This window comes from Euprymna scolopes, chromosome 5, assembly GCF_053919585.1.
Source record: "Euprymna scolopes isolate OS-2025 chromosome 5, ASM5391958v1, whole genome shotgun sequence".
Classification (NCBI taxonomy): domain Eukaryota; kingdom Metazoa; phylum Mollusca; class Cephalopoda; order Sepiida; family Sepiolidae; genus Euprymna; species Euprymna scolopes.
The window spans coordinates 43,451,262-43,474,322 of NC_136486.1; the positions used below are offsets into that span (position 1 = coordinate 43,451,262).

At 31.5% G+C, this 23,061-nt stretch overlaps 1 protein-coding gene across 1 annotated transcript in view; it reads left to right on the plus strand.

Moving 5' to 3' along the window:
* The window catches only part of LOC145276804 (conserved oligomeric Golgi complex subunit 1-like), a 425,717-nt gene that overhangs the window by 283,818 nt on the left and 118,838 nt on the right, over nucleotides 1-23,061 (plus strand). Inside the window, exon 24 of the mRNA XM_080128123.1 lies at nucleotides 20,422-20,498. Within this exon, the coding sequence (XP_079984249.1) occupies nucleotides 20,422-20,498 (77 nt within the window). The remainder of the gene's footprint in view (nucleotides 1-20,421; nucleotides 20,499-23,061) is intronic.

A 23,061-nucleotide genomic window follows, 5' to 3' on the forward strand; every position in this document is an offset into this window, starting at 1 on the left:
CTGTCATGTTCAATCAGACGTGCTTGAATATATATATATATATATATATATATAAGAGCAAATAGTTAATAAAATATGTTAAAAAACACTTTGAAAAAGAGTTAAAAACACATTTAATCTGAAAAGGAAACACTTAATAAGTGGATACTCCTTAATCCACAGAGTTTTGAAGAAATACTTTCCTTCTCATTAGAGGGTAGGAATTAGCAAAATGTGGGACCGGATTTTGCATACAAAAGTATTTTGATAAAACTTCAAGTAAGCCAAAGATCTTACTTGATAACAAAAAGTGAAGCAGAGGGAATTTGGGGAAGAAAAAGGTGATTTCACGTGAATGGATAGTCTGGTGAAAGGTAAAGTATCCAATGACGTCTTTACCATATTCCCTCTGCTTCACTTTCACTCTAATGAGAAAGAAAGTATTTCTTCGAAACTCTGTGGATTAAGGACTATCCAGGTGTAAGTCAACTTAAAGTGCTCCTCGTTGCATGCACAAATGGACATTTATATGTTAAAGTCAGTTAATTTTTAAAATTTTAATATCTGTCTGTCATTGGCTCAGATGGTTACAGATAAGGCTGGAGCACTAAATGTTTTGGTTTCGATTTTAACTGATGGCACCTAAATCATATATTTTTTTTTTATCTTTTGAAATCACTATTATATATTGTGTACAAAATAATAATAGAGAATTGACTCTATATTAATAAATATGAAATCTGCATGAATTATAATATCATATTAAACATGTGTTTTAAGATTGAGCAATACCAGACGGCTAGTATATATATATATATATATATATATATATATATATGTTATTTTATTTTTATTTTATTTTTTTTGCGATACGTTTTGAATGAATTCAATTATTTGTACGAAAGTGCATTTTTACCTAAATGCGAGTTGGGAATAATTTTCCCTTTGACCAATTTTATACCCCCAAATGAGGAGCGGCATATATATTGGTTTTAAAATATAATTATCCACTGACACGTGTTTTGTCACCTACAACTCATCAAAGTGGCTGAATCTAGCGAAATTCGAAATTATATATATATATATATATATATATATATATAATCGCTTTGTTATTTAATATTCAGTTTTCTTTCTTACAACCTGGTATATTTCTGGATTGTTATAGCCTTCTATAAATTATCTATATATTATTATTACTATGCTCACTACTTCAAGCAAACTGCATTTCCTTCATCATAAAATATTAATTGTAGGAAAAGATTTGTAAACTTATTTTTTGCTAAGAAATCTTCCACTTAAATACAAAATTTGTGTAATTTTTAGAGCTGTGTTTCAGAATTTTTGAGATGGTGATTGTTAGATAAGTATTCTTATCTTGATTGTTATTTTCACAATGTTTTGACTAATGTTACCTTCAACCGTCTTCAGGTGCATCCTTTTGAATTCTGGAATCTTTATGATATTTCAGACTGAACCTTTCAGTTCATCTATATATTTATTTTCATCCTCAAAAGGTGTTTTCAGTATAAATACATTATTATTCGTTTCTAAGAGTCATTTTATGTATGTATAACTGTCGCTAGCTTTAGTGGACAATCAACTCAATATGGTGGCACTATAAAAACACTGGTCCCCATCAATTCACTGGGTTGGTGCCAGGAAAGGCATCTGGTTTATAAGAATCTTGCCTCAATTGAGAAAATGACTTCCAAAGAAAATTGGTCACATTTCATGCTGTGCAGTTTAAATGTTTAAATGCGTGTAAGGTCTGTTGAGATTGTTTAGTTCCTTATGAGATGATGTGTTAAAACTGTTTGTGTTCAAGAAACTTGATAGAGAAGTACAGGGTGGAACGATAAAACTGTCACTCTAGAAAAGACGACATGATTCCATTTCCGTTTGATTAAAACCGGTTTTCTTTTTTTTGTTGTAAATCACCTACTAGTTGGCCAGTTGTGTACAAGTCCCAAGAGCAATAGGAACCTTCTATCATGTCTGAAAGTGACACAATGTTCAATGAGCGAGATCAGAGATGCACTGCTGTACAACTCGTGCTCTCTACCGATCCAAGCTATGACAACAGAACTATTGCCAGCACCCTCAAAATGCAAGTCTGGATGGTTCAATGCTTGAGGGCTCAGCTCAACGAAGTTTCCAGCCACACTTATTGTCTTTGGTGTGGCTTCAAGTGAGGGCCATATCATACCACCCTCCTGATATTTTCATAATTGGCTTGAAAGTCAACATCAAAGTGTATCTGGATGTGTTGAAGAGTGTGCTGATCCCCTAGTGCAATCAGGTGGCTTCTGGCCAACCTAGGATGTGGCAACAGGACTCAGCACCGGCCCACAAGTCCAAAGAGACCCAGGCTTGACTTCAGTAGGAGTGCTACGATTTTGTACCCTTCTCTCACTAGCCCCTTCCTCCCTGAACCTGAGCCTGCTGGACTACTTAGTTTGATCATATGTCGAGGATATCACCAACATGACCCCCCCCCTGCCACAACACTAAAGCCAGCCTGATCACCACCATTTGCCGAGTATTTGCTGAGCTCCTGGCAGCGCTTGTAGAAAAGGCATGCTCCCAGTTCTGAATCTGTATCAAGATGGTGATTGAGGCTGAAGGCGGCTACATAGAATAGGTGTCAGCTCTACTACATAATCAAGTTACCTGAATTGATTTTTTCAATAAAAGTTTTAAAATAAAGCTGTAGTGTTTTTTTTCTTTAGGGCAACATTTTTATTGTTCCACCCTGTAAATCTGCTCAATTGATCATGGGCAAGAATTCCAAATATGAACTGTTTTGGGTTGGTAATGACATGGGAAAACGTGATGAAGTCTGGATAGTATAGTGAGATGTATGCAGAACAGGAGACTATTGTTATGGTTCTGTTGAAAGTTCTTATGTTAGTAGATGTAGAACAGTTAAGATAGCAGTGCCAATGTCAGGAAGTGATTAGTATGGACTTGAGGTAAATAAATTCCTGGCCAGAAATAGGTTAGTTTAGAATTTATTTCTAAAAGCTGTCTTAGAAATTAATAACTTCTCAGCCAACACATACCAGTATGTAAAACCAATGTTAAATCAGTGATGACAATGATGATGATGATGATGCTATTGTGGTTGTCCATCATCATTTATTCATTTGAATCAGATTATTATTGTTAGCACTCGTTTCCATGGTGTCTTTCTTGTTGTAATTTTTTCTAGAATGACATTGGGTACTTATGAGAGGAACTACGTGAAGGTTGCAACCCCCCCCCCCAAGTAAAAGTGTTTCTGTGGGATGAACTGTGTTAAAACTTGGTACACCAAGGTTGTCAGTTCATTTCGTTAACCACTTAGCTATTATCACCTTCCTTCTGCTGCTGAAATCTGTATGTTAGACACCCTGTAGTTTGCTGGCCCCAGAACTGGGAGTCTCTAGTTTATAGATGTATTTTCTGTGTTGTTTTACCTTATCTCTAATAGTTTGTAAAAATATTAGAATAATATTAATATTCTCTTTGCCAACACATACCAGCATGTAAAACCAATGTTAAATCAACAATGACAATGATGCTAATGTGGTTGCTGAGCATTGTTTATTTGAATCAAATTATTTTTGTTGACACTTGTTTCTCCGACATCTTTCTAGTTACATTGACATTGGATACTTATGGGAGGAAATACTTGTTGTGTGTCAATAATGCGGTTAATGCATTACTGAGTTGAACGCAACTTGTTTGTGTCAAAGTGAGTGCAAAAGGGTCAAAAAAGGTTGCGGTGACATAGATCAAACCCATTGACTTCCATTGACAATGTGTACACCTACATGTAGCAAGAGGTCATGAGGCAGGTCAGTGCATTTTGAGTGCAAGACGGTTAACAGGAGCTACCACCCCACACACCCACCTTAAAATAAATAGGGGATGTGCATGCATTTGTTAGACAGGCCACAGTTCAAGTTTGATAACCTAGAGTCTACAGTCTACACCGAGAAGATGGAAGACTTCACGTGGGAGCGACGAGAGAGATGAGGATGGATGGCAAATAAACTGATAGCAGAATTCCCACCCTCATCCTAAGGATGACACAGAAACAGGGATGCGATATTCGACCCTAAAACCGAATAAAGTTCCAATTGTCTAGAAAAATGAAACTTCCGTTATCATGCATGAGAGAGCTTTTGTTCCAGTGAGCCAGCACGGTCAAGAGATGTGGAGACAAGATAAAAGGTACATTCTGCTTCGTTTTTATAAACTTCTTAAAAGGGTTGATGTGCCATAAATATGAACATTGACATTCAATACAAGCAGACACTCCTTCCCCTGATACAACACATACAATTTGGTTTCCAGACTAGTTTATGGTGCCACTGCGAAAGATTGGACCTAAGACACCACGTACACAAGAATATATATACTCGAGAATATATGCACCTCATCACCACCACAGGTCATACAGGAGATTGCTAACAGCCCTAAGTGGAAATGTTTCTGTGGAACGAACTGTGTTCGAACTTGGTACACCTAGGTTGTTAATTCATGTTGTTAACCACTTAGCCACTGTCACCTCGTTGCTGTTGTTACACATCCTGTAGCTTATTGGCCCCAAAATTGGGAGCCTCTAGTCTACAGGTAGATTTTCTGTTATAAGTTTTACCTTTATCTCTAATGTTTTGTAAAACATGACAATAATATCAATATTTATGCTGTATTTCCTTCATTTGTGAAACTATCGTTGAAGTCTCATAAAACTGTTTTATTGCGGAAATATATTTTCTCTTTAAAAATTAAATTATGTAACTTCATTTTTTTTTCCCCAGAAAAAATTATATATTCTATTTAAATTAAGTTTAAACATTTTTTTTGTTTTCAATTTTTGACAAGTTTAATTATTTTATTTTCAAGCTTATTGGAGAAAAATACCCGAAAATACTGAATACTTGTTTTATGTTTTCGTCTTAATTTTTTTGGTTTCTCTTGTTTGAAAACGAAGCCTTGGAGACATTATTCCAACAATTCCATTGGATTAAGTAGCACATTATGTAAATATGCTATTAGTTATGCCAAAAGTTGCAAAGTTCTTTCCTAAGGGAGGAAAGTAACTGAGTTATGTAAATAGGAAAATATTTTGACATGGCTGTGATGAGGATGGCTGAATATTGCTTCGCTAAACTCATGATGCTTCACAATTAGTTAAATGGTCCTTTTCGAGTTTCTCTCCCCTCCCCTCTTCTCTCTTTATCTCATTATTCTCTCCCTATTTTTCTTCCTATCTTTCTTCATTTGTTATATCATTTATTCTTCTTTCATTCTTTTTCTTTTTTTCTTCTATTTTTTTCTTTTTTCTTCTCGTCTTTCTTTTTTTCTTCTGTTTTTCATCTGTTTCTTCTTTTTCATCTTCCTTTTCTTTCCTTCGACCTTTTCTCATCTTTCTTCTAGTTCCTCTGCCCTTTTCTTTCTTCTTCTTAATCTATTCTTTTTCTTTGATCTCTTGTTACTGTTATTCTTTCTTTTTCTCTTTCTTTTTTCTTACTTTTTCCTCGTTGCTGTTGTTGTTGTTGTTGTTGTTGTTGTTGTTCTTCTTCTTCTTCTTCTTCTTCTCAGTTGAAGCCAAAAAAAAAAAAAAAAGGGAGGGAGCGACGGGGAGGATGAGCTTTATTTCAGGGAATCACTTTTGAATTCAAATGTTATTCACACCACAACACACACATATCGTTGTTGGGGATAATCTTCAAATCTGAATAATTTCGTTGTAATCAGCATTATTTTCATGAGATGATTAACTTTTCAACTCATTCGGCCATTTCTAATACAAAAACCAAAAAGTAATAAAATAAAAAAATATAAAACAATTTTTCTGATTAACAAGAACAAAGAGGAAATGTAAAATGAAAAAAAAATTTACAAAAGAAAAAAGATAGAAAAGATATTCTTAAGATGAATCCAATTAATCTGCACCTTTTTTTTCAAACTGAAGTGTGACAAACAGACAAAAAAGATAGATACTTATCTATATATATACATAAAAGTTACGTCTGTTTGTGTGCGGAACAGTCTCTACCAAACTACTCTGTTAATTTTTGGTCTACAGACTTGAAACTTGATTTGGACTTGTGAAAAAAATTCGATTTAATTTTTAGTTGGTAAAAATAGCTGCCAAGGGGTCAGAATTGAAAAAGAAATTGAACTTAGCAGACGTAAGTTGACTAAGCGTGTTACTTCTACACATGAGCTTATATCTTTAACAACATTATTTTTTTAAGTTTTCATATGTGCACTGACTTAGCTCAGGTGGTAACGAATAATGCTGGAGAGCTATATGCTTTGATTTCGATTCTAGCTGATGACACCCAAGTCATATTTTTATTATATTTTTAACTTTTGAACTCACTACAATATATGATGATCAATAGAGAATTGATTCTACAAAATCTGCATGAATTAAAATATCATATTTGAACATATTTTACGACTGGGCCATGCTGGGTAGCCACTACTAAATATTGGGTACAATATGATAATCAATAAAGAATTGGTTCTCTAATAAGAAATACAAAATCTGCATGAATGAAAATATTGCATTTAAACGTATTTCATAACCAGGTAAGGCCAGGCAGTCTGCTAGTAACAAATAAAAAAAAAATGCAACAGAAGCAGTGAATAAAAGTTTAACAGAAGTTAAACAAAAATACAGTTAGTGAAATATTGGCTAGGAGAAAAGTGTAGTATCTGTTCTGATGCTACGCTTCATCTTTTCTGTTCTTGGTCAGTAATTCTTTTAGATTGAGTCAATTTTTATTTTTGTTCCAATCTAGAATGTCTCTTTTGGTGAGTTGGATTTTTCCCTCATTAGAAATTGATACTTTCGTGTTCTTCTTCTTCTTCTTCTTCTTCTTCTTCTTCTTCTTCTTCTTCTTCTTCTTCTTCTATATAATAAAGTTAGTCAGCTAGTTTCTCGATTTTTGTCAAATAATCTATATTTCATACAGGCTGGCTGTTTTATTTTATTGGACATTAGTCTATGTTTCTAAGAACAATAATATATAAATTTCGATGTAATTTTTTCCAAAATATACTTCAGCCAATCAGATTTACTTTTGCATGATCACCATTTTCTTTTAAAGAAAGGGAAGTAACTCAACACAGACTTGATTCACTTTGTTTGGGAAGAGAAAAATAATACTTTGGGGACAAAAAATAGACATAACTTTGTATTTGTTCGTTACAAACTCACTTTCTTTTCTTTTGAAAATAAACAAATTAAGACCAAAAAAAAAAAAAAAACCAGAAAAAAACGAAACGTCATAGTTAAAAAAAAAACCCCCAAAAAACCCAAAGTGAAACAAATTGCAATGAAATCCAGTCCTAGGCAACACCGAATAAGTATAGCTAGTAACTAATAAAATTACCTTCTGAAGAACTCGTAAATTTCATTAAATGTTTCTAAGTTTTCTTCCCTCTTCCTGACTCGGTTAAAAGTTAATAAGATGGGTATCTTTCGGTGAGTCAGTTACTAATGTAAATTGCATATGCCCTCCAAACAAAGATCAGCATTTTCATTCTGTTCAATTTTGAATTTTCCCTTAGCTGATAAGTTCTAATTGAAAGCTTTCAATTTTTAATGTCTATATGTTTGGGTAAAAATCACAGCATTCGACACTTTTCTATTAGCTCTTAACATCCAGTTGAACATTTTCTTCTTCTTTTTTTTTTTTTTTTTTTTTTTTTAACATAGAGCCCAAGACTAAGATATTACCAAAAATTATAGCCGAAAACAATTATTTAACAATTATAATAATTGTGGATGGATTGTTATGAGACTTGATAGTATGACTGGGGTCATGACCACAGAATAATACGACATTATCCCTCCCCTCGCCCCCCCCCCCATCCTCCAAAAAGAAAGAAGTAATGACTGGGAAGGTGGTATCATGATGAGGAACATATACTACACTGACCCGCCTCCAAAAACGAAAATAATGACTGAGATAGTGGGTTCATGACAAAAGAACAGATACTACATTATCCCCCTCTTTCTCTCTCTCTCTCTCTCTCTCTTGCACATACACACACACACACACAAAAAAAAGGAGGTATTGCCTGTGAAGATGGTATCATAACAACAGAACAGATAACCTCCCCCATACAAATTGAGCGTTGAAAGATAGTGCATTAGTAATAGAAATAATATAGTAAACTGAATTGATCATTAAAAAATAGTAAGAGTATAGTTTCAGCTTCAGGTAGACAGATACCAAATCTCCATAGATTATTCACACTATTATTCTCATTATAGTTGTCATTTCCCTAACGTTTTCAGATTTTGAGTGCATCTTTTTTTATTGAACTTGGAAACCTATATGTAATGTCGAATGAAATTCTTTGTTTAATCCATGATTATTTTCGTTTTGCTGCCATTGCTGAGTAGAAGCTTTAATTATTTGTATATTATTCTTAATTCGAACTTAGGAAAATAGCTCCTCTGCCTTGTGGATGCGTCAGGAAAAATAAAGGCTAAGAGAGTAAACCATGACAAAAAATTCGCTTTGGAGTCCCGATAGGTGGATGGTGAAGCACTGCAACACCTTTCCGTCAACTCCTGCAGCTGCACTGGTTCCGACCTTTCCGTCGGACTTTGTCTACAACACTGAGAAAGATACTCTGGTAACTGGACAAACCTAGGTCTCCTTATCATCCGCCCAGGCTTGCATCCGGAGAGCCAATTCCAGCTTCGAACTGTATAGCCACAGCAGATTCTGCAGTGCACCAGATTAGATACAGAATGCCATTGTCTTATTAAACAGAAGGTTCCTATCAATTCTTAATTATTATCGTCTCTGGTTAGGATTGAACCTGCAATCTTGAGAAGCTTGTAAATTAGAACTGAAACAAAAGGTTAAAATGTCTGATGAGCTATCAACAAACCAAATAGAATAACAGTTCTTTTCACACATACATATGTGGATTATTTAAACGTTCTGGTCTTTCAATTCTCTTCATCATTGTTTCTCTTTGCTATTTCCATGAGGATCCGTGATTGTTTCATGTATTTAATGAGACAAAACTTCTCATGCATGAAAGACACAAGGAGATCTTGGCTGAGTTTTCTTTTAAGGTTTTATTTGAATGAACTTGAGAGAGAGAGAGAGGGCACATAACTAAAATTACTTCTTAATTTGTAATATAGTCTATATAATGTGTTCATATATTAATAGTATATATGAATGCGTTTATTTTCTGTTTGACGTGTGATATATTTGTCTCTAAGATGTTGAGAGTATATGAATTTGAAGTGTATATATGATCATCTAGTGGTTAGTGTATAAACAGGACTAATAACATTTATAACAGACAGTCTTTAAAATAATAGGGGACGGATACAGTTCTCTTTGCAGAGTGTTTACATTGGCAAATAAGGAAACATACTTTATCCATTTGGGTTGATCTTGATTTGACGGATCTTTGAAAAAGTTGCAAATTAAGATTTGCACGACTTAGTCTTGATTGTATTTACAGCAGCTTCATTTACCAATGTTTCTCCATTGTAAAGCTGCATGCTGGTCTTAGATTTTTACTACTCTACTCAGTCATTATGGTCAGTGGATCGGTTCTCTCCCTCTGAGTAACGACTCTGTGTGCTGACTCTGAATGTCAACTCTTGACTAATTTCTATATATCTTTCAACCCCCCCCATCTAAATGACATTATCAACACGTATCACCACACGATCATCATCTGTTCACTGTCACATAGTCATCCGTGTTATTTTTACTTATCAAATTCTTTTTTCCTCCCAAGTTAAAATTCTTGGGAATTATTTTGATGTAAATATATGCTCAAGTTTAATAACTTTTTCGCTTCAGTAACATTCTTTCTTTTATTTAAAAATTCTTTTCTTTGTTATCAAAATATTTCTAACCTAAACATTGACAATTAGCCATGCAGCAGGCTAACCGGTATTTTCCAGGAGTCAATAACATAACACATTTCCTAACTTACCTGTTAAGAAGTAAGCGAAGCAGCAGACAGAGCATCGAGGTAACATTTGACTTAGATTATTTTTTACATTATTGAACGCGTCTCGCTCATAATGCTTCCAATGAAGAGACTGATTAGAAAACCTTTGATTCTCTCACTTGAAAACATGATGAAATGTCATATAGATATGATCGTTCGACTTATTTTGTCTATAGATTTTGACCTCTTGCCCACTTCAACTTCACGTCACCTGTCTCTGGATACAATTCTGATTGTGGCTTCACATGTACTAATGTGACCCTTTTTAAAAATGCACACTAGCTAACAATAGCTACTTACTGGTGTAAGGTCCCTGCTATGTAACAGTTGGTGAAGAACTAAAATGCATTATGGTGGATTTAACTTAGTAATTAAAAAAAATAAGATTTAAACAAATTGTTATAGGTATTATACGCTATTGTATTTTTTATTTCAACAATTAATCAATTGTTAGTACGAATAAAAATAATATGCAAGTCACATAGTGGTGTGAAACACATGCACATACACAGACACACAAGTAGTTACACAACTTTCATAGTAAACTCGTAGACTCGACATGTTTAGTACTTTTCTGACCATCTTGATTCTGTTGGCTTCTTCGATTCTTTCTATAATTATGTACTTACAGGAGGAACCTTACTCTCTGTCAGTGTCTGAAACCAAACGGAAAGTCCATGAGCAAAATGTCTTTCCTAGAATTGTCCGTCTGTGGAACACGATACTGCAGAGCTGCTTTCCAGCTGGCTATAATATAGTCGTTTTCAAATCTAATGTAAATAAATTCGTGTTGAGCTGTGGTCTTAAATAATCAAACCATACCCAAGTTCCACCATAATTGATCATCATGGTGTTGTCTCACAGTCTACCTGACAATCATTAACCTTTATTCTCGAGTGGTCCTTGAACCTTGATAAGTGGTGACCCTCTAGTAAAAAATAAAAAAAAAATAGATGAAAGTTTCCAATGTCCACAAATGAAAGTAGTGCTATGGAACTGACTAGATTCGAACTTTGCACACCCAGGTTGTCAGTCCACATTATTATTCCCTTCACCAGCTTCACCTCCCACAAATATATTAATATAAAGATAAAATCTCTAAATTTACTTACAGATTTATGCATAGCGTCTCCTTTCTGTGTTCTTTTCTTAAAATACTTTATTTTCTTTACCTTCAACTTTTGGGCTTGTAAATTACTCCCCCCCCTCTCCACTGAACTTAGCTATGGTCAGAAATAATATTATTTCTAATACGTAAGCATAATAAACATGTGTTGGGATCTTCGTGTTGGTTATGGAAAGAGAACTTCATCCATCTGTCTTTTTTCTCTTGGAAAAAATTTAAAAAGGAAAGGGATAAACGAAGAAGAAAAAGAAGAAGAAGAAGAAAAGGAGGGGAGAAGAAGAAGAAGAAATGAGGATGAGTAAAAGAAAAACAAGGAGAAGAAACAAAAAGGATGAGAAGAAGTAGAAAAAGAAGAATGATAAAGAAGTAGTAGCAGGAGAATGGCAAAGAAGAAAAAGTAGAAGAAAAAGATTGATGAAGAAGGAGGAGAGAAAGAAAAATGATGAAGAATGAGAAGATAAAGAAGAAAAATAACAAGTAAAAGAAGAAGAATGACGAAATAGAGAGAAAATAGAAGATATAATAATAATAATAATAATATTAATAATAATAATAATATTAATAATAATAATGATAATATTAATAATAATAATGATAATATTAATAATAATAATAATAATAATAATAATAATAAGCAATTATGTAAACATTTGTTTTTACAGCTTTGTTTTAATTTCTATTTTCATCTCGCATGCAAGTGTTGTGCACATTGCCTGCCGTCACATCAAAGCCTCCATAAGAAATACTCGCTTTGCTTTAGTGGACAGACAGCTGCTGATGTCAAAATTCAATGGAGAGAAATTATAGATTAGGAATTTGAACAAGAAACGATGATGATGAAAATGATTTTAGAAAAACAAAGGCTTCATGAAGGCTTTATTAGAGCATACTAGCAGGGCCACTCGGTGTTACCCGGGGTCCTATTTTCCATACATTATGTAGATTACATAAAAACAAAAAGAAAAGTAAAACTAAATAATGTGAAATTGTAATTTGAAATGCCTAAATTCATTTGGAGATAAAATTGCTTGGTGTCCATCTGTCTCAGAATGTAACGTAGTGCAAATGTGCATATGCAAATTATGCAAATGTATACGAAGTGACATCACTGGGTGGAAAAAATAAAGACTTTAAAAAAGATCACGTTAGAGATCACATGAGGCATGAATAATGTTCGAGATTACGTGAGAAGCATATATAACGTTCAAGATCACATGGGTGACATCACGCTTGTAACAATGAAGAAATGTTTTTGTTACAAAGAAAAAGTGAGTTGAAGTTATTTCCTATTCTTTGTCTACTTTGCGACTGAAACTGTATACAACGTGTTGGTTCCCAGACAACGTTACAAGGAGACAATGGAGTTCTGTGCCTCAAATTAGTTTGTCAGAAAATTGCAGTGTCTACCGTAACTGTGCAAGTCTATCCTGCATTGACAGGCTCTGTTGCCAATGCCACAGATGTAGATAGCATTTGTTTTTTTTTTTTTATTTTTTTACATGGGTGTCACCACTTATCAAGGCCCAGAGGCCACTCGAGGATAAGGGTTAATAGGTATACATTAGTCATTGTGATTTTAGCATAGTAAACAGTGGGAATTTTGTAACTTGGATTACTTAGGGGGACGATTCAATTAGAACTTGTTCACATTGGACTTTTTTTTTTTTTTTTTTTTTTTTTCATAGGTATCAACAAATTATCAAGGCCAAGAGGCCACTCAGGGATAAGTCCTCTGCCATCTGTGCTCTTTCCTCTCCCTTCACTGCTGGTCTCTCTTTTCTCCACCCATCATGGAGCATGCATTTACAGCTCTTCTCCAGTGGCTGCGGTTTTTAGCCATGAATTTCCAGACTGTTGAGTCGATGCCACCTGCTCTCATCGATTGTAGACATCCTTGTAACCTAAGACAAGTCTTCCTGCTAGTCTGAAGCTGGTTGCAAGCTCACCATAACGATTATTCTTTGGGGTCCTCCCATTACCTATTCATTTGACATGACCAAGCCAACATAGTACCCCTTCACTGAGCAAAATAAACGTGCTTGGAATGTCTGCCTGATTAAAGACGGTCTTGTGGAAGGTGTTGAGACTATTCTCTTGGTGGGATGAAATTAGTTTACAAGATTACTGTCTAAGAAACAAATAACACAGTAGTTTAATTTTTGGAGATCAATTATACTTGAGATACCCCAGAATCAGAAACGACCGAATTAGAAACATTTTTGCTTGACACAAGTTTCTTTTACTTTCGGTTGAATTATAAACCAAACCAAATAATTAATGCATGCATAATAGCCTTCACAGATTTTTTTTGTGTGTGTAAAATGTTTTGTTTTGTAAATGTTAGAGATTTATATAAAATAAAATGTTACAAATAAATTAACAAATAAAATGTTATTTATATGAAATAAAATGTTACAAATAAATTAACAAATAAAATGTTATTTATATAAAATAAAATTTTACAAATAAATTAACAAATAAAATGTTATTTATGTAAAATAAAGTGTTACAAATAAATTAACATATAAAATGTTATTTATATAAAATAAAATGTTACAAATAAATTAACAAATAAAATGTTATTTATATAAAATAAAATGTTACAAATAAATTAACAAATAAAATGTTATTTATATAAAATAAAATGTTACAAATAAATTAACAAATAAAATGTTATTTATATAAAATAAAGTGTTACAAATAAATTAACAAATAAAATGTTATTTATATAAAATAAAATGTTACACACTTTTTATTAAACAAAATTTATAAACAAACTAGCAGGCTGATCTGACGTTGCCTGGGATTGAATGATTCACAGTCCCATATTTTTATTGTCATCGAAATCACTGAAATCGCCCATTTGTCAATCAAATCGATTGTCTGCTCTAGTTTGGAACCCATCATGGTGCACCAGAAGAAAGCTCACATGTCTCTCACAGTGACTTAGTTCACAATACATAATAGTCTGCATTGCACTGTAGAGGACCTACTGTTTATTTTATAAAATCATTTTTTATATATAATGGCTTGAATCCAAGTTTCAAATGCAAAGGTCAAGTATCATACTTCAATTGTGCTCTAAATAGAAACATTAATTTCGAATGCGCCCTTTTCATATCAAAGGACCTACTGTAGATTTTAGCTGTGGAACTTTGGTTTGTGGGGTAATAAAACTTCTCAAATGTATTTGTGATGTTAGGCTGTGTAAGATGTTAACTTTGGTCAAAATCGCCTGTTCCTTCTTTCATCAGATTATTTTGATTATTGATTATCAATACTTATCAAAGACATTCTGATACAGAATCTATTTAAGAACACTGTCAAGCACATAAAGTACCTGCATGTGAGATTTCATCAAAATTAGCCCAGCCGTTTTTGAGTCGAACAAACTCTCAGACACACAGACAAAGTTCCTATTATATAACCGTAGAGAAGAAATAGAGATGAAATAAATTAATTAAAAAGATTTTTTTTTTTTTTTAAATAACATAGTTTCATTTTTTGGGAACTAATTATTCTTAAGGCATACCAGAATCAGAAAATGATCACAAAGACACGTTTTGGCTCGACGCTGGTTTCTTTTAATTCCGGTTGAATTATGAGCAAAATAATTGATACAAATTTTTTATTAAACAAAAGATTCTTATTCAGAATTCCTCTATATTAAAAAACAAAAATTTGTATGATGCACACACTTGTGACGAAACAAAAAAAAAAAAATCCTATTCCAAAAATCACATAAATTGATCAAGTAGTTTTATTTTTATAAAGAAACTCATTTTTAAACGACTAATGGGAATTCGTAGGCATTACAACAAAAATCTGGCAAGTTTGAATAATTGTTGAGTTATCTTCTTTTGTTGTTTTGAAAGCAAGCAAGTTGTAATCTATGGGGAAGTAGTCCTACAGCATTGAATTCCACATTCAGGAAGCCCTTGTTCTGTTCATGAAAATTTCACCTGATGCTAGCCACACTGATGAAGGAATGAATTTTTTTGTTGTGGTAAGAAGATGTCGTAACATTAACCGAAATGTTGTGAAAATAACAATAAAGATGACAATAGACGTATTATTTGGATTCTTTGAACTACTCTTGTCCTCTTGGATGTTATTTTCACGTTTCGGTTGATGTAACCTCCAACCTTCTCCAGATGTATCTTGCCAAACTCGGGAATCTTTTTGTCGTAGCATGTTCACATTCCATCAGCCATGACTGGGTAGAAGTTCTAAGAAATTCGCAATCGTATTTGAGTGTCATCCGCACTGAAAATTGAACCTTCAACCTCCAGAAGAGTGTTACTTACAACTGTATTTTGCTAAGTACTTTATCCACTATGCCATTGGTAATTGTGGACCTGTTGATTAAATAAAGGGTTCCGGTCAAAATTCTGTATAGGTTCCTGAATTCAACAGATGGATTCTCAGTTTCGTCAAAATACATCTGAAGAAGGTCGGAGGTTACATCGACTGAAACGTTATGAAAATAACACTCAAGATGAGAACAGTAGTTCGAATAATTCAATTAAAACGAATTATCAATTCTTATCTAAAAAGTTCCAAAACACAACTAAGAATAACATTGAAAATAATAAAATAAACATTGATAATGATAATAAAAAGTTAGAATAACATTGACAGTATTACTACAGAAGTGATGAAATTAACAGCTGTAAAATTTTCTTTAGAATCAATTGATTCTGAAGTTTATCATAATTTCATTAACAATGAAAACGGATAAATAAAATAAAAAGAATATTTAAAGGTAGAAACCGAAAGAATCAATTTTGTTTTCTATAGATTATAGAATTGCATGTTCTTAAACACTCCCCGCTTCCCTACGCATCAATGGCTTTGAAAGTCTTGTATCCGTTATGCTTTTTCTTTATATTATATTAGCGCGTTGTCATCGCTATTTCTACATGCCCCTCCCTCCCCACCGTCGCCCTCAGTCATGTGTCTCTGTTTAATTTTTTAATGTTAATTTATTTTTCCTTGTTTAGCATTAAGAAAAATTGAAAAAATTAAAAAGCAAAAGAAAAAAAAAAAAGAAAAATTATATGATGTCCAGAGAAACGTTGCATTGCTAACGTGAAGCAGCTGTGGAATTGTCTTTCTGTGCAAAAGCGACATTGGAATCTTTTTGAAGTTACACAAAAAGAAAACATTTGCTTTTAATTGTTTCGAAGAAAAATAATGAGAAATGCGAAAAAGAGAGAGGCAGAAATATTTTTGTACATCTGCAAAAATTGTTGTTTCTTAAAAAAAAAAAAAAAATTTAATAAATTGGATAGGGCGTTGCTCGGCTGTTAATGGTTCTTCATTTACCAAAAAATGTCATTCGTCTTTGGTGTCTGTTGATGTTTTCAGGAAAAAAATCCTTTTTATCTTGAGTATTTTTTCTTTTTTTATGAATATTTTGTTATGCAGGTGTGAGTAAATGGACTAATATTAAAAAAAAATTAAATCTCTATAAAATCATTGAAAGAAAACTTGCTAAGTCTGCATTTATTAATCGGTGAGGTGTACCCGTGATCCGTTGGGTCACAACCACTACCAGTATTTATTCTAATTTGATTTTATTCTAAAATTTATAAACGGTGGCATCTTTTAAGATATTCTTCTTGAATAATATACAATAAGTTTCTTTACTTGTATCTTATTGTTGTTGTTATTATTATACGATAAAACATTATTGTTAATATTATATAGAAATATTATTGTTGTTATCATTATAATATAAAACATTATTGTTAATATATAGAAATATTATTATTGTTATTATAATATAAAACATTATTGCTAATATTATATAGAAATATTATAATAATATAAAATATTGTTATTATTATATAGAAGCATTATTGTTACTATTATATAAAATATTATAATAATATAGAAATATTATTATTGTATTATTATTATTATTATTAAATATTAATATTATATCAAATTATTAGTATAAAAAAATATAGAAATATTTTTATCTTTATAATCTAGAAATATGATTGTTAGTATTATTTTTATTGTCATAAGATAGAATTATTATTATCATTATATAGAAACATTATTGTTGCAATTATATAAAATATTGTAATAATATAGAAATATTATTATTGTAAATAAATATTATTATATAGTATTATTAGTAATAGAATAATATAAAATATTTTATCTTTATTATATAGAAATATTGTTGCCAGTATTATTTTTATTTTCATGAGGTAGAATTATTATATAGAAACGTTATTGTTACAATTATATAGAAATATTATACTAATATAAAAATATCATTATTATTGTAAATAAATATAAGAATTATTAGTATTAGAATAATATAAAAATATTGTTTGTTTGTATTATTTTTTTATTATAATACAAAATTATTATATTATAGAAATATTATTCTCCATTAATTTTTATATAGAAACAAAGAGACATATTATTTTGCCTTCTAATTTACATGTTTGTATCTGGTGTATATGCTAGTCACATGACCATATTGAGAAACGAGACTTAGAAATAATAGAGTAGTGGAATTAACAGGGGCACAAGAAATAAAGATAAATTAGAGATGGGTGTCTAATGAAATAGAACAATTTAAACATAAGTTTTATTCAAACATAACTCAATCTGAGAAGTAAAGTGTATTTTAGAATGGATTTTGTGTTATTAAAGTATATAGTAAAAAGCTTTTGTGAAACAAACGTTAATTGACTCATATTTAATCTAATAATTTCTATATATAAAGTTGTACTTTTTGTTTGTTCGCAAATTCCACATAGATATAACCCTATAAGCATATATATTCTAAAACTACATTACTCAGGGTATGTACATAAGTATATTTAATATGGATTAAACACGGTACAATTAACTTGATTTTATTTTGTGAATAAAGTATAATATTCAGTTGAGAAAAAATGGCTGTGCATCATGTTAAAGTAATAGTTTATAACTAGCAGGACCTGTGGAAATTCCACAGGGGACTTATTCATATGTAATAAAATGATGTTGGCATTCAGTAGATGTTCAGTGTAAATATAGACGCTCTGATATTATTGGAGCTTTTTTGTTAAAACTGCAAAAGTATTTATCTAAGCTAGCACGAACGCCCGGCAAAGTCTGATCGTAAAGTACACTTAAATATGATATTTTAATTCTTGCAGATTTCGTATATATTATTATAGAGTTAATGTTCTATCGATTTTTATATATTATAAAGTTGCGATTTCAAAAATAAAAAAAATATATCCATATGACTTGGGTGCATTAGCTTGAATCGAAACCAAAATAAAAACTTATGAAATATATATATATATATATATATATATATATATAACTTTGGTTCCTTCAGCTATAATCGAAACCAAAACTTAGGAAGAATTCTTGATAAAATTATTTATAAAAAAAAAAAATCGATGACTTAAGTGCCATAAGCTATAAGCGAAACTGAAACCAAAACTTAGGAAGAATTCTTGATAAAATTATTTATAAAAAAAAAATCGATGACTTAAGTGCCATCAGCTATAAGCGAAACTGAAACCAAAACTTATGAAGAATTCTTGGTAAAATTGTTTATGACAAGAAATGCAAGTACATAACAATTAAACGACCCGGATGTAAATGTGACACAGAAAATAACACTCACGTTATCGTATTAATATTTAGATACGAGAATTTTTTTTTTAAACAACAGCTAGTTTTTCAAAATAAATACAATCATCGTTTCTGACGTTCTGACAATAGCTCAATAGTTTAATTTTATAACTGAAGACTATTAATATGATCTCATCATTATCATCACATTAGACACTTAACTATTTTGAATTTCTCTCTAATTTAACATGTCATGTCGTGTGACCAATCAGAGCCTTTTTTAAACTATTTTAAATTCACTTATCTTATTTAACGTATCATGTTTGACCAATCAAAACTTTTGTTAACCATTTTAAATTCCTCCCTCTGACTTAACATCTCATGTTGTTTGACCAATCAAAGCTTCGTTTTTTATTTTCTGTATATCACCTATCAGCAACAACTCGTATCATTTAATTCATTTCATAATTGGAGTAGTTCTTTTGGCATTATTCGGATTATTCGGACTGCTATTCTCATCTTGAAATTTATTCTCATACCGTTTCGGCCAATGTAACCTGTGATCTTCTTCAGGCGCGTCTTATCAAACACAGAAATCTTTATTGCGAACTTGTGAATCTGCACGAATGTACACATGGACCTATGCTGCAACAAGTAATATGTTTAGTAAGAATCCCTACTTGGTGACAGTGTTCTGAAGAGTCAATCCTCTGTACAGGTCATCATGATCATCATATCGTATGAATTCGAAGATTCTGTTGTTGGCATTGGTTTCCCCGATATTTTTCGAATTAGAATTCTTTTTAGGAAGACATTGAGTACTTGAAGGTTGCCAACATCTTAAGTGAAAGTGATTTTTGTGAAACGAATTGGATTTGAAGTTGGAACACCCAGGTAGTCGTCAGTCCAGGTCGTCAGCAACTTGACCACCATCACGTCCCTTCTGTCCAGGTGATTCTAAGATTGTAATTAAATAATTACTTAAGGCTTCTTCGCGGTCATGGCTGACAGAACGAGAGCAATCTACCTTCATAGATTTATTTGAATAAAGTATTAAAAATTCTGTACAGACTCTCGACTTCGACATAAAGATTTCTGAATTCGACCAGACACATGTGAAAAAGGTCAGAAATGACATTAACCGAAACATGAGAAGAGTAGTCCGAATGATGCAAATGATGCAAATTATCCTCATCTTGAAAATTCTTGAACAGTAAATTTGATTATTGTATCCTAACAATCTTCCATGTACGTATAAGGATAGATAAAGATGGATTTTTGTTTCATTTTTCTGTGGATTTTTTTTTTTTTTTTTTTATAAAATTATAGTAAATCTTAAAAGCACCAAAAAAAAAAAAAATGAATAAATGCCAGTTGTTTAAATAAAAGAACAACAAGAAAAGAAAGATTTTTGCAAAGTTACCAAAATGAAATACGCAGACATGCACTTTAACTTGTTTAATACTTTAAGCGACAGAAGAAGAAAAAAAAATTCTTGCATTAAGTACAAAATTCTTTTTTCCAAGATTCTCTTTGTTCTCTTGGGATATCTCCCCCCTGATCTTCTCCAACTTAATCCGACAGCTGGTGTGTTTGCATGTTTCTTGTTCAAACTAAGCTCAAAGTGCCTAATATGAACATTGAATACAACTCTTATAGAATTGTATCAATTTGGTGTTTATTTGATGGATACTCTTCGTTTCTTGTAGGCCTCTTGGTATGTCCAGACTTTGCTCTATTCGGTGTGTAAAGAAATAAACAGAGTGGCAGGACATGCAGTTAAAAGGTAAGCAATTATTAGTCTTTTCTCTTTCAATCTGAAAAACATCTGCATATATATATATATATATATATATATATATATATATATATATATAGTCTTCGAAGTTTTTAACCTTTAAAACTATACAAAAAAAATGTATTATTCGTCAGAAAACCATTTAGTGAGTAACTCATTCAACTACCTGCAATCACTGCATAAACTTGCTCTCTCGAATTCACTATAGTACCAGTAAACATTTATTTTTTAAGGGATCATCAGTTGTTTACCATGAAAAACTGTTTCGGGGATTTATATATATATATATATATATATATATATATATATATTTCTGTGGAAATATATTTTTTTATAATATATACCAATCCTTATTTAAGAAGCTCATTGTAATTGCAGAGCAATATAGTGAATAAATGACAAAAGTCTATATTCCAAAGTTCATGATGTTGACCATCTTATAATTTATTTCTTTAATTCAGTTGACATTTACAGTTCTTGATAGTATCTGTTTCGTAGCACAAAATCAATCACTTAATTATTATATCAATCAGTGTATCTATTATGCACTTAACTTCACAAGAAACAGCATAAATCAATCCGCCAAAAGTAAATAAAGTGCGTTTTGAACATGATTAAAATCTGAAAATTGGAAGAGAAGCTGCAAATACCTTATATGTTTCCATTACACCGTTTTGAATTTTAGAAATAAAGTCACTAAATCCAACTATTCGTTCTAATATGTTCTATCAATTTAGGAATATTCTGTTAGAATGTTCTATTTAATAATTAGTAAATTTATTAATTCTAATTAATGTATGCATACTTATGAAACTAACATCAATAATTATAAACTATTATACATGTTTGCATATACGTAACTAAACTAAAGAAAACAGTTTACTATTTACGGTTATATTAAATAATTTATTAATTTAAATTAAAATTCATACATAATTCAGTTCACTTAACTGTTATAATCAAGTTTATTACTATTTCAATTATAATTTTAGTATTAGTTAATTTTAAACCTATAATCATGATAGAACATGTTAGTACGAATAGATACTGTCAAGAATTGTAAATGTCAATGGAATTAAAATAATAAATTATAAGATGGTCAATATCCTGAACTTTGGAATATAGTCATTTGTCATTTATTCACTATATATATATATCATGATTCTTTGAAGGGTACAGGTCTTCAATCACTGACTATCTTATAAAAAAAAAAAAACGTTATGTGCAGCGAACTTTAGCACAAACTCATTTTCAATCCTAAGTCGTGCTCACTCATTATTTCATTTAAAGATCTTGAAGACTGTTCACGTTCGGTTGAAAAGGTCTTCTCTCTGTAAGCAGAAGGAATGCGTCTTGGGTTTGAGCAGGATTAGTTTCTAGGATCTTCGAGTAATATAACGTTGCTTTATTTTAATTGCTTTCCCCCCAGTTTTTATTTTCTTTTTTTTCCCATACATAATGTAACGCAACGTGGTTTTATTTGTACATATTTTCGATTCACACTCGTTTTTTTTGTTTTTTTTCAAAACAAATCCCTCAATACATTTTTTTTCCTTCTCTTCACCCCGTTGACTTCATGTTAAACGTTTTTAATCATGAATTTAAGTCTTCCTTTTGTGATTGCGATATATATATATATATATATATATATATATATATATATATATATATATAATTCCAGGTTAATATTTTCTAGAGGTAAAGCAACCAATGAAGTTTTGACGAGGTTAATACAAGAGTTCTCAATACTAACGTAGGGCAAGATATATATCCAGGCTTGAGATATTCAAAAGTAGGAACTAATGAACTCAACGACGTTGTTAGATAGTGCTTTATTTATTAATTTATTAGGTTCAAGGTGGCCTGATGAAATCTCTTGACAGAAACAGATGGCTGTTTGTAGCAACTATTTACCTTCTTTATATATATATATATATATATATAGTATGTTTATATGTAATTTAACTACTGTGAGCAGTGATTACATATGAATGAAAAACATAAAGTTCTTATTTAGATAGTTCAATAGTCCAGTACTAGAGCAATATTTTCTTTAAAGATACCACATTCACAAGCATTTACACATTTTGAAAAGTCTTTCTTTTATTGGTCACAACATTGCGTTCAGTTGTTGGCAAATAGGAAGATAACTATTCATCAAATTATAATTTGCACAAACTTGGGCTTTATCAGCATGTTAGAAATAAAACAATATTTCAAAAGTTTTTCAGTCCATGAATAGGATCTTTCCAGTTAATACAGTCAGTATTCATTTTCTTTAACTTTCCAAAAATGAGTAAATACGTGTAAATGTATATGATCTATCCCTATTAACGTGGTATCTTTAAAGAATGATTGCAACGTCTTGTCAGAAGTGTGCCACTCCCTCAGACACTTAAAGTCCATGAGCCCAAAAATGACTTCCATCACCACAGGACCATTTTAATAGACAAATGCCTAAGGGAGTATCTATACATAGATGATGTTACAGAGTCTTAGCTTTGTACGACAGCTAAGTCTCTCTCTCGGTTCAAAATGTTGAGATCCAGCA